General features: G+C 41.3%; 1 protein-coding gene across 1 annotated transcript; it reads right to left on the bottom strand.

Annotated features, from left to right (window-relative positions):
• Nucleotides 1-903: 903 nt before the first annotated feature.
• LOC308376096 (CMRF35-like molecule 8) lies at nucleotides 904-12,152 on the bottom strand (the record flags this gene model as incomplete). Its single annotated transcript, XM_080852361.1, has 9 exons — nucleotides 904-953; nucleotides 1,170-1,262; nucleotides 1,705-1,737; nucleotides 6,824-6,889; nucleotides 7,905-7,967; nucleotides 8,505-8,570; nucleotides 9,971-10,116; nucleotides 11,372-11,534; nucleotides 12,095-12,152. 9 exons carry the CDS (start codon nucleotides 12,150-12,152, stop codon nucleotides 904-906), a joined length of 738 nt encoding a protein of 245 aa, XP_080708487.1.

Raw genomic sequence — 12,152 nt, 5'->3', positions numbered from 1 at the left:
GTCAACAGAAACAAAGGACCCTGGTGATCATTAATCTCATAGTAGTTCACAGACCTTCAACTCATAACAAAATACAACAAAAGACTTAAGTGGTGTACTAGGTAGAAGTGGTACCACTCTGAGCTATACTGACTACTGGTCTAACCAGACACAGTGAAGCATATGGACAGGGCCCTTCTCACACACACGGGAGAAAGTCAGCTGTAATGCCTTGACTTGAACAGTAGAGGGGGGCAGGAGAGCAACACCAAACCAAAACCTCTTCACACTTTTCCTCCCAAGACCCCATCAATGACAACACCTACTATGTGAGATATTGTAAACTGGTAAGTTCTCACCTAAAAGAGTTCAAAGAAATCAAAGAGACAAGAGGTTTCTTCCGGTGTGTCAAGCTTTATTTTGTTTTAATTGTCAATGCCAACCATCCGTGGTTTGAATTGAGTCACAGTGAAGTATAATAAGCATCACTGGTCCTAAATGATGTTGGTGGTCTGATTATTGTGCTCTGCTGGTCAGGTGGGCACCTGTGCTGGGATGGGTCAGCTACAGCTCCTCATGCTGTAAAAACGAGGAGGAGATGGCAGAGGGCAGAGGGCAGAGGGAAATCAGTAAATTAATTTGTACTAGATCATGCCCCCCCACACCCCCCCACCCCCCCACAAACACACAAAACACACACACACAGACAGATATACACACACACACACACACACACACACACACACACACACACACACACACACACACACACACACACACACACACACACATACACACACGCACACACACACACACACTTCATGACATAATTCTAGCATCTATAGCCATCTTGCCAGCTGTATGTACAACCACTATCATCAACATCATCCTCACCTTCCTCATTAAATCCCTGCAAAGCTGCGTTTATGGGCTGACACCTGTTGCCTCCATAGCTGCAGGGAGGTTTTTTGTATCTGTAAGATACGCGTCATGACATCATTTATAAATTTGACATACACACACTGTCTGTGTCTGTGTCTGTGTCTGTGTCTGTGTCTGTGTCTGTGTCTGTGTGTGTGTGTGTGTGTGTGTGTGTGTGTGTGTGTGTGTGTGTGTGTGTGTCTGTGTGTGTGTGGTGTGTGTGTGTGTGTGTGTGTGTGTGTGTCTGTGTGTGTGTGTGTGTGTTTCACCTGCTGACTTGGCCCTCTTCACACACAGTAGTATGATTAGTATTATTATGGCCACCATCAGCACGACCAGCAGAGCCACAATGGCTACCAGCACTGCAGAAGGCACAGAGGAACACACAACTCACATTACTAATCACAACACCAGCAGACACACAATGGCTGACAGCACTGCAGAAGGCACAGAGGAACACACACCACATTGCTAATCACAACACAAGCAGACACACAATGGCTAACAACACAGCAGATGGCACAGAGGAACACACACCTCACATTACTAATAACTAACTCGATATTAATCGTTTCTATTGGCATCATTACTTCAGTCTGTATTGTGATGTAATGATCTTTCTTACGTAAGGTGATTTACACAACAAATACAAACAACTGGAAACAAACAAGCAGTGAGAACATAAAGAAGAAAACATCAAATGCAAGAAATAGAGTGAAATAAATACATACAAATAGAAATAGTATGCAAACGACAGAGTCTCATGCACAGGTGAGAAGAGTGTGAGTGAGGTCTGTGTTTTACCTTGATGGAAATGGACAAATCCACTAGAACCTTCTATGGGAGAGAATTAGGACCAGTGAGAGGGAGAGAGGGAGAGGGAGAGCAGAGGGAGAGAGAGAGAGAGAGAGACAGATAGAGAGAGAAGGAGAGAGATAGGGAGTGAGAGAGGGAAAAAGGGGGAGAGAGGGAGGATAAAGAGAGAGAGGGAGATATGGGGGGGGGGGCAGAGAGAGATGGGAGGGGGTAAAGAGAAAGGGGGGGGGGGTATAGGTGTAATTTTTGCTCGGTTAATAAAACTGTTACCATTAAAAATGAATGCAGTTGTTTTGCTGCATGTTTTGCAGTTTGTTTGTACTATGTGTGTGTCTGTATGGTTAGAGATTGAAGTTGTCTGTATGTACTTTATGTGTGTCTGTCTACACTGTAAAAAAAAAATCTGTAAAAAAACAGTAAATTACTGGCAGCTACGGCTGCCAAACAAAAACCGCAAAATTAAAGTAAAACATCCTAATTCAAATAAAGTGCAAAAACCCTATATTTACAGATATTTCCATTTAAGGATTTGCAGAGAAAAACTGTTTTTTTATAGATTTTTCCTCAATTAATACAATCAAACACCATTAATAAAGTTACAGCCCTAACAGTTTAGCAGAGAAAAACTGTTATTGTACAGATTCTTCCTAATTTATTACGAGCAAACACCTTTTATTAAGTTAGGGTACTAAAAGTATAGCAGAGAAACACTGTTATTTTACAATGTTTTCCTCGATATTTAAGATTAAAAACCTTCAATAAAGTGGCAGCCCTAACAGTTCAGCAGAGAAAAACTGTTATTTTACAGATTTTTGTATCTATTATTAATATCGAACACTTTCAATAAGGTGACAGTACTACAAGTTTAGCAAAAAATGCTGTTATTTTACAGATTCTTCCTAATTTATTACGAACAAACACCATTCATTAAGTCAGGCTTCTTTAATTAAGATTAAAAATCTTCAATAAAGTGGCAGCCCTAACAGTTCAGCAGAGAAAAACTGTTATTTTACAGATTTTTTTATTATTTATATCGAACACTTTCAATAAAGTGACAGTACTACAAGTTCAGCAAAAAATACTGTTATTTTACAGATTCTTCCTAATTTATAACGAGCAAACACCATTCATTAAGTCAGGCTTCTTTAATTGAGATTAAACACCTTCAATAAAGTGGCAGCCCTAACAGTTTTGCAGAGAAACACTGGTATTTTACAGATTTTCCCTCATTTATTACAATGAAACACCTTCAATTAAGTGACGGCAATTCACATTTAGCAGAGAAACTGTCATTTTCCAGATTGCTCCTACATTTTTATGATCAAACACATTCAATAAAGTGCTGACACATGCTCAAGATTGTAAAATGATGGTTTTATTTTGGAAGACAATTATTTCAAACATTGACTTGCAGGGTTTGTGATTGAAGAGTTTCAGGTGATGCAGAGTTTATTGATGGAGTACAGACGGGGAACAGGACACAAACAGAGTATACAAATCCACGAAAGGGTTAACAGACAGAGTTCTAACACAAAGATCTAGGAACATGAACTAAAGATCGCACAGAGTCTCACTCTGGCTACTGTGCGCAAGGGCAAAGAACAGAGGTACACGGCCACAGGCCGGACAAGACAGTCACATTACTCCCGGTGCCGTATGCACGGCACTCTGGATAATGCAATCCTGAAAGTCTGCCGGCACCGAACTGGCTGACTCGGAAGCCAGCAGACAGGGAGCTTGCGGGGCTGGACGCCCACGGACAGAGAGCTTGCTGGGCTGGAAGCCAGCTGACAATGGGGTTGTAGTTGCCGGTGGCCGGAAGGCGGAATCCCAGGGACTTAGAGTGGGCCACAGATCTAGAAGACTTGGGCAAAGGTTTCACCCTTGTAGCGACGAGACCAAACACGGAGTGAGTGGAGTGCAGGTTATATATAGGAGTGAATCAGGTGTGTGTGATCATGTGATTGGGGACCTGAATGCAGTGCAGCTGGGATGGTGAATGATACTGATGACATGCAGCTGAGAGCATGAGTGAGAGTGAAACAGGTGTATGTGCTTGTGTGATTGAAGGGGGCGTGGCCGGAGCGGAGCTCAGCAGGAACATCACAATAGCCTCTACCCACAAAAGTTAAAACATTTGACTTCAGACTCATATTAAACTACATGGAGTGAGTCAGTCCATTGCAAAGTAATTTCCCCCTTGTCTCGTCTTTATTGTTCTGCATTGCTCTGGGCCAGCCAGATCCAAGGTTAGGTCAGGTCAAAAGTATTGGGACACCTGATCATCACACATATATGAGTTTCACGCACATCTCATTCCAAAACTACTCTATAACAGCTGCCTCTCTTATAGGAAGTCTTTCCACAAGATTTTGGAGTGGGTCTGTTGGATTTAGTGCCCATTCAGCATTAGGGCATTTGGACAATGCTCTTGTGTGACTAGACCAGGCTTGCCGATGCCGTTAGAATGGGTCCCAAATATGTATAGTGGTGTTTAGTTCAGGGGTGGCTTGATTTTAACCGAATGAACAAAGTGAGTCTGTGACGGGGCACCTGTGTGACCCACCACTGCAGCCTGTAGGCTGCTGCTTTTGTGGACTGGGTGAAGGTGTTTTGGTGTGTGTGTGTGTTACATGTTTGATGTTCATGTCTTTGTTCAGTTAAAATCAGCACACATTCAATGTCTTGTCTCTGAAATGTTCTGTTTATTTAGTTTAACAATCATACATCATATTGTCATATTTCATACCGTTTGTCAACCGGTGTTTAGTGTCTAAGTTTGTGTTGTGAAGATGGCGCGATATATGGAGTTTATGTTTAATGAGATTTGGCTGCTTTATTATGTGTCGGCTATGCCGGCACCAAGCCTAATTGCTACAATGTGTAGTCTGTGTTTCCTAGTTGATTGGGAGTTTGATTGTTTAGGTATGGCTGCTGTGAGCCACAGGTGTTGGTGCCTTGCTGATTGACACACCTGAAATCAATGATTGGTATGAGCCAATTCAAGGTGCTTGTCAAGGCTACTTAAACGTACCTTTTTTCTTTGTTCAGGAAAGTTGCCAGTTTAATAGGACGTAAGTCCTTGGAGCTCTCACGATGGGCTAGTTACCTTGGTCCTTTTATTTGCTTTTGTTTTGTTTCGTAGTGAGAGTGATCGTGTTTAATAAGGCGCAAGCCTTACGAACTCTCACTGTCCAGTTAATGGTCCTTTTTATACATGTGGTCTGTGAATTGCTTATTTGTTGGTGGCTTTAATGCCATGCATTTGTCCTTAGTGAAAACTGTATTTTTTATATTGATTTAGTATTGTCAGTGTTTTTACTGCCTTTGTGCCTTATTTGGGTTAATAAAAATACCCATCTTTCTAACATCTTCAACCTCCTGAGTCCTCTTATGAGTAACATCTTGCTCTAAGCGTGAAGGCTATCCCGACCTTTTACAGAGTCTTATCTTATCAGGATAACCCAATCAGCCAGCAAGATTCGGGAACCTGTAACTAATATCATAGGTTGACTGACCTGTCAGTCTGACACAATGCGCGCACCCAAGACTATTTTGTTGCTATCATATGTCCATGGTTGCTATGGTAAACTCTGCTAAGTCTGTGCGTGAAAAACATAAACTAATACTTTCCTTGACTGGTCCACACATGTGTCAATCATGACTGTAGACCAATGAGATGCAAAGATATCCTAGTGCACAACAGAGAAGGTGGGATGTAATCAGTAATTCACGTGCATTTGTTTTGCCGTTTAGCCACGCAAGTTTTAGACAGTTCTATAACGAAATGCAGTTGTACAACGAAACACATTTATTCTACATCATCATGGCTTCTAAAAATAAAACAGTGAATCAGCCCCCAAAAAGATTGTTTTTATGGGGTAACAGCAGCATTGGAAGAGCTTCAACCGTTGGATGACGAGAAGATTGAAATAGAGTCTGGTAGAATCAGAAAGCAGCAAAAGTCACGGAAGAGTATATGGAGAGATCACCGATTATTTATCTTCTAACTTTTGATTGGGATGAGATATCAGTTCCATTTGTTCAGGTGATGGCATACCCTTGGGGGCACACAATTTTATGACATAACTGGCCATTTCAATTCATTTTCCCACTTAAATCCACAGTAATCTAGATGCAAAAGGAAAAAGAATTAGGGGGCGCCTATATTTTGGGAAGGTTATCAACATCTTTCTAAAATTTGAGATAACATACTGTATATGGTACTCTAAAGGTATTTTATCATAGCTTGAGGGGTACTCTGTAACATCAAATTGAAATTTGCCATCATACTATACTTAAGACTCAAAAGTAGGCCTTTACATTTGGGCATGGAATTTTAGGTAGAATTTGCCAAAAAACATCAAGGTTCTAACAGGTTAATGAAAATGGGTTTGCTGAATTTTTGAGGAATTCACTGTAAATTTACACAGAAACATGATAAATTGTTAGTATGTACATAAACCTTAATATAATGAGCTACATATTTGATTTCAGATTATCAGTGTAATTTTATTTACATTTGCATGTATTTTAGAAAAATGGAAAAATTATGTATAAATAATAGTTATTTTCTGTAAAAAAAATAGAAATCCATGTAATTTGTCATTATTGGCATTATCCTTAAAATAGCAGTCGTGTTTTTAATTTATAGTTAACCTCCATTATTATACGTAGTTTTGTATACAATTTCATAAAACAGAAAACCACTGTAAAAATGTAGAGTTATTAACTGTAAAATTAGGTTGTTTTTTTACAGTGTAGAGATTGCCGTTGTTTTGTCTACTCATTAAAGACAGAGAAAGCAGAGATACAGAGGTGATGCTGGGTCGCACCCTAGTCCACAGAAGCACAGTCCACTACACTTCACAATCTTCATGCCAACGACCTGAACTTTGGCTAATTAGGTGCACACCCCAAACAACCATCCAAGCTAAGATTTGAATTATAGCTAACGTAACTAACAGCAGAGATTGTTATGATTACAGTGCCCAAGAGGACCTTATGACACTGACATGTTTTATCTTTTTCAAAATGTAATATCTGAGGTAAAACTCATTTGAAGAAGTAACGTGTGATGCAATACTGGATGTTTTATTTCACCAACCGTTTGGCTCCGTTCTCCCACACACTGTACTGACTGGGTAGAACCCTGAAGAGCTTGCTACGGAACCTAGGATAGAACAACATTTGAAAAAGGGTTGTCAGTTATAAAGAGGTGCAGCCAAACGTGTAACTTATGTAATGACATCTGAAATGGGTGTGACTGGTAGTGCAAAACATGATTTAAAGTGAATTTGGAAGTGATGGAATACCAAAATGTTCTTGTCAAGCTGATGAAAAGAGAAAGTGGAAAAGAGAGAAAGAAAGACAGAGAGAGGGGGGCAGAGAGAGAGATAGAGAGAGAGAGAGAGAGAGAGAGAGAGAGAGAGAGAGAGAGAGAGAGAGAGAGAGAGAGAGAGAGAGAGAGTATGTAAGATAGTAGGTGCAGGTCTTGCAAAACTCTGTTCAGTGTCAACATCACCATGACAGTGGAGGTCACAAAGTTGCAGTTGTTGAGCAATGCAGCAACACAGGGAAAAACAGAGCACAGAGAGAGGGAGAGAGAGGGGGGAGAGGGAGAGAGAGAGAGAGAGAGAGAGAGAGAGAGAGAGAGAGAGGGAGAGAGGGAGAGAGATAGAGAGAGGGAGGGAGAGAGAGGGGGGAGAGGGAGAAAGGGAGAGAGGGGAGAGTGTGTGTGAGACAGAGAGAGAGGGGGATAGAGAAACAGGGAGGGAAAGAGAGATAGAGTGTGTGTGAGAGAGAGAGAGAGACAGCGAGTGTATGAATGACAGCGTGAGAGAGTGAGAGACAGATAGGGGGAGAGGGAAACAGAGAGACAGTGTGAGAGAGAGATAGGGAGAGAGAGAGAGAGAGAAGTTGAGACAGAGATATAGTTTGAGAGACAGATAGGGAGATAGGGAAACAGAGAGGGAGTGTGAGACAGAGAGATTGGGAGGGAGGGAAACAGAGAGACAGTGTGAGAAAGAGATAGGGAGAGAGGGACGGAGAGAGACAGAGATAGGGAGAAAGGGAGACAGAGAGTGTGTTTGAGACAGATAGATAATGTGAGAGAGAGATAGGCAGAGAGAGAGAGATAGAGAGATAAGGATAGAGGGAGAGAGGGAAAGAGACATCTTCTCCTCTACCTGTGGGTCCTGAGGGCGCTGGTGCAGAACTCACTGGGAAAACCACAGGGATTGATGAGGAGGCTTAAATGCCAAAAAGACACACAGACAACAAACAAACAAACAAACAAACAAACAAACAAATCAAATAAAGTAATTGGGTTACTGATAAGAAAGAGATACTGTAGGACTACAAATACACTTGTCAAAAGTCGTCATGACGATGTCACAATTCTCTTCCAGTGACTGATAGAGGAAACCGTGTTGGAATGTTAACCGCAGCAGAGTTTAAAGCCACATGTGAAGAAGCCAAACAAGAGTAAGACACAGTGAGGTCATGACTGGAGCAGTCATCGTCATGGCGATGACACAATTCTCTTTCAGTGACCGATAGAGGAAAAGGTGTTGAAATGTAAAGACACACAGAGAGGAAGGACAAGAACTGAACATGAAAGAACAGGAGAGGACAAATTGAAAAAGAACAGGAAAAAACACGAGAGGAGGAACAGGAGAGGAAGAACAGGAAAGAACAGGAAAGAACAGAAGATGCAGCACTGGAAAAGAACAGGAAAGAAGAGGAGAGGAAGGACAGAGGCATCAGGTGGGGGCGATCTCTATTACCTTCAGGGTGAGGTGCAGTGGCCACAGATGGAGCTGGGTGTGAAGTTGGAGAGATGGTGGAGTGGCCTAAACATGACAAATGAAAAACATCATAGAAGGATGGACTTCAGTGTCTGACGCAATGCACCCAATTTGTTCCCCCCCCCCCCCCCAATTAACCACTCCACAAAGAGTCACTGGGTATTATTATATCATGTTATTATTATTATTCATTATCTCCCTCTGGAAGAAATACTGTTTTTTGCTTGGCTAATGGGGTGTACATTACGTTCGTATAACTGGACACCTTGGACGTAGTCCCAGTAGAAAAGTTAAATCGCAGTTCCATATCAATGCTCTTGAATGGTTACCATTGACAACCAACATAACTGTTTTTTTTTTTTTTTACAGCTAGCGGATACATATCAATGCTCTTCAATGGTTACCATTGACAACCAATGTAAGTTTTTTTTTTGACAGCTAGGATAGCGGATACTGCTTTCTCTAACGGGAGCACTAGGCTTCAAATCAAGAAATCATCAGGTTATTAAGCATATTAAGTTTCCTAGAGATAAAGGATTTACTAAATAATAATAATAATAATAAAAAAAATATTTTATGTTGTAAACGGCCTTCGAGCTGCACAGTTCTACAAATATAATGGATGATGACAATAATGGATATGTGTAAGTAATTGCCAATGTACAGCAGTTCACTTATAAGTTAAAATAACCAACAAGTGTTTATCTCACTTACTCACCATTATCAGCATCTTTGGAGTGCTGGGGGTGGGGGTCAGAGGAGGCTACAGCTGATTCTGGAGTAGCAGCACATAAAGGTTTAATTATTGAATTTCATTTAGCTTTTGTACGCATTTATGGTTATGTTTTTCTGGAACAACTGATGAAGAACTAACCTACCTATCCACAAAAAAAACGTAATTACCTTATCAATGCCATACACAAACAACTTTAATTTATTTTTGTATGAGGACGGCAAGCTGTAAGATTAGCCCCTGCTTAACAATAACAATACTCATGTCATAGGTTACCATAGACAGCGTATTATAACGTTTTGCAAATCAAAATGTTACTGATCTTTCCTATGGATGATATTTAGTGGATCATTTTGTAATGACAGCCTTGTCAGGCGATTATTTGACACTGCTGACCACACATAGCGTTTAATATGTGTAATTCGGTAGCTGGCAAAGCACCTAACATTAGTCACTCCAACATCATGACGTTGGAGATATGCTGAAAAACATGAAATGTGTTGAATGTCAGTTTGTGATGGTGGGGTGGACAATAAAAGTGAGATGAACTTAAAAAACTAAATTGGAGTAAAAAAAACTAAAAAAAACACCAAGGGCCTCCTCACCAAGAGTCAGGTGTATATAGCAATCAATCAGAGTACCTACCGTAAATGGGGGGGGGGGGTTACAAACACTTGTAAAGACACACAGATGTAGACCTCCCAGTACCTACCGTCAGTCACGTTTATGTAGACCTCCGTGTATGTATCCACTGCCCGAGGGACGTCCACCGCGCACTGGTACACCCCCTCATCCTCAGCACTCAGCTGGGCAATGGTGACCAGGAAGAAGCTCACGCCATCGTCCAACAGGGAGTACCTGGCAAGAGCGTTTTGATATGAATACATGACTACTGGCAAAGGTCAAAGTCTCATATTATTACAAATTCTATCAAAGCATAAAAGATCAGTCTTCCCCTCTCCCCTTTCTCTCTCTCTCCACCTCTTCTCTCTCCCCCTCCCCCTTTCTCCATCTCTCTACCTCTTCTCTCTCTCTCTCCACCTTTCTCCCTCTCTCCACCTCTCCTCTCTCCCCCTTCCCCTCTCCCCCATTCCTCTCTCCTCCTCTCCTCATACACTTTACTTGAAAACTCTAGTGCTGCTGCTGACATCTGAAATTGGCATGTTATAATTTACAGAAGCCTTCATTATATATTAATATATGAACATACTAGCATACTGTATGTCTGGTTAAATGAGGCATAGGCAAATACAGTATAACATTTATAAACGCCTTCTCTTCAGACATATTATGTTAAACATGCACAAGTAACTAAATAACTACTTTTCATACATCCTGTATTTATTTGTGCAGTCCTTTACTTCAGATATAAATATATGTACACTAAAATATATTATATGTGTATATATATATACACAAGTTAATATATATCCAACTACTTGAAACTAGACAAAAACAGTGGTGCCAAAGTGAACCGGGAAGACATGTCAAGTATTAGCCCTGCGTGACCAGCTCATGTCGAAAACAAAGAGAGAGGGAAAGAGACTGAGAGAGAGAGAGAGAGAGAGAGAGAGAGAGAGAGAGAGATGGAGGGAGAGAGAGAGAGACATGGGGAGATACAGAGAGAGGAAGAGAGAGAGACAGGAGCGATACAGGAAGATGTGTCAAGTACCAGCCATGTGTGACCAACTCATATTGAAAGCATGTCGCAACCACAACCACAGTGACACTGCTTAAACCGTTCATAGCTTTAGAGATAAAGAGAGAGGGAGAGAGAGAGAGAAAGAGAGAGGGAAAGGGACAGAGATACAGAGACCGAGAAAGGAGAGAAAGGTAGAGAGAGACACGAAAAATACAGAGTGAGAGAGAGAGAGAGGATGGAGAGAGATAAAGAGAGAGACAGAGATAGACAGGGAGAGACAGGGGTGTATACAGAGAAAAGTAGAGAAAGACACAAGAAATACAGAGTGAGAGAGAGAGAGATGATAGAGAGAGATAAAGAGAGAGACAGAGACAGAGTAGAGAGGAGAGAGAGAGAGAGAGAGAGAGAGAGAGAGAGAGAGACAAAGTAGAGAGGAGAGAGCGGTGAGTAGAGAGAAGAGAGATGACTAACCTTCCCTCCTTCTGTTTGCGGTCCGTCCGGATCACGTCCACACAGCCGGGGGCCGCGCCCTTGCAGAAGTACTTCACGTGGTAGCCGTAGCGTTGGTCGTACTCGCACCTGATGCGGACGCTTCCTCCTGTACGGCCCGTCACAGCAGTGGAAGAGGCTCCGTCTGTCCGATCATTTAGTAATCATTGCAACATTTCGTTTCGTATTGTTACTTTTGCTTTTCTCTATCCGTAAAAGATAGTGATAGGAAAAGGTACTGAATACGTAAAGTCAGCAGTGAAATAGTTTGAGCTCTACAGTAAATGCTGTGTCTTATTCATTTATTTATTAACTTCTTCAAAATGTTTCTGTTTAGCTGACACAGTGGACATTAGCATTGACCATTGAAACATTAAAACTACCATGTAATAATTTGCCATAGTTTTGGTATCATCTCCAAATGAATTGCGATGGCATATGGTCATGTGAAGGACAAATAAGTACACCTGTCACTCCCACTAGCCACCCAGGCTATGCACTTAGTAGTACTGTGGTCCTTTCACGGCAGGATATCACAAATAATATCACTTAAAGATACCAGTTAGCATGTTATAAAGCTTTTGTCTGTGCCAGTTGTGTTGACGATGGTATTTGCAAGGTTTTTGTGTGCCTTTTCAGGTAGTTAACTCATTAGTTCCTATCCAAAACTGAAACGGTAATTTTTCTGATTTCTTCAAGACTTACCTGCGACTGTCCAGAAAAGGCAAAGCAAGAAGACCTTCACGCAGACAGTAAACGCCAT

Source organism: Sprattus sprattus (genome assembly GCF_963457725.1).
Source record: "Sprattus sprattus genome assembly, chromosome: 1".
Taxonomy (NCBI): Eukaryota; Metazoa; Chordata; class Actinopteri; order Clupeiformes; family Clupeidae; genus Sprattus; species Sprattus sprattus.
This window is presented reverse-complemented; position numbering and strand designations above follow the sequence as displayed.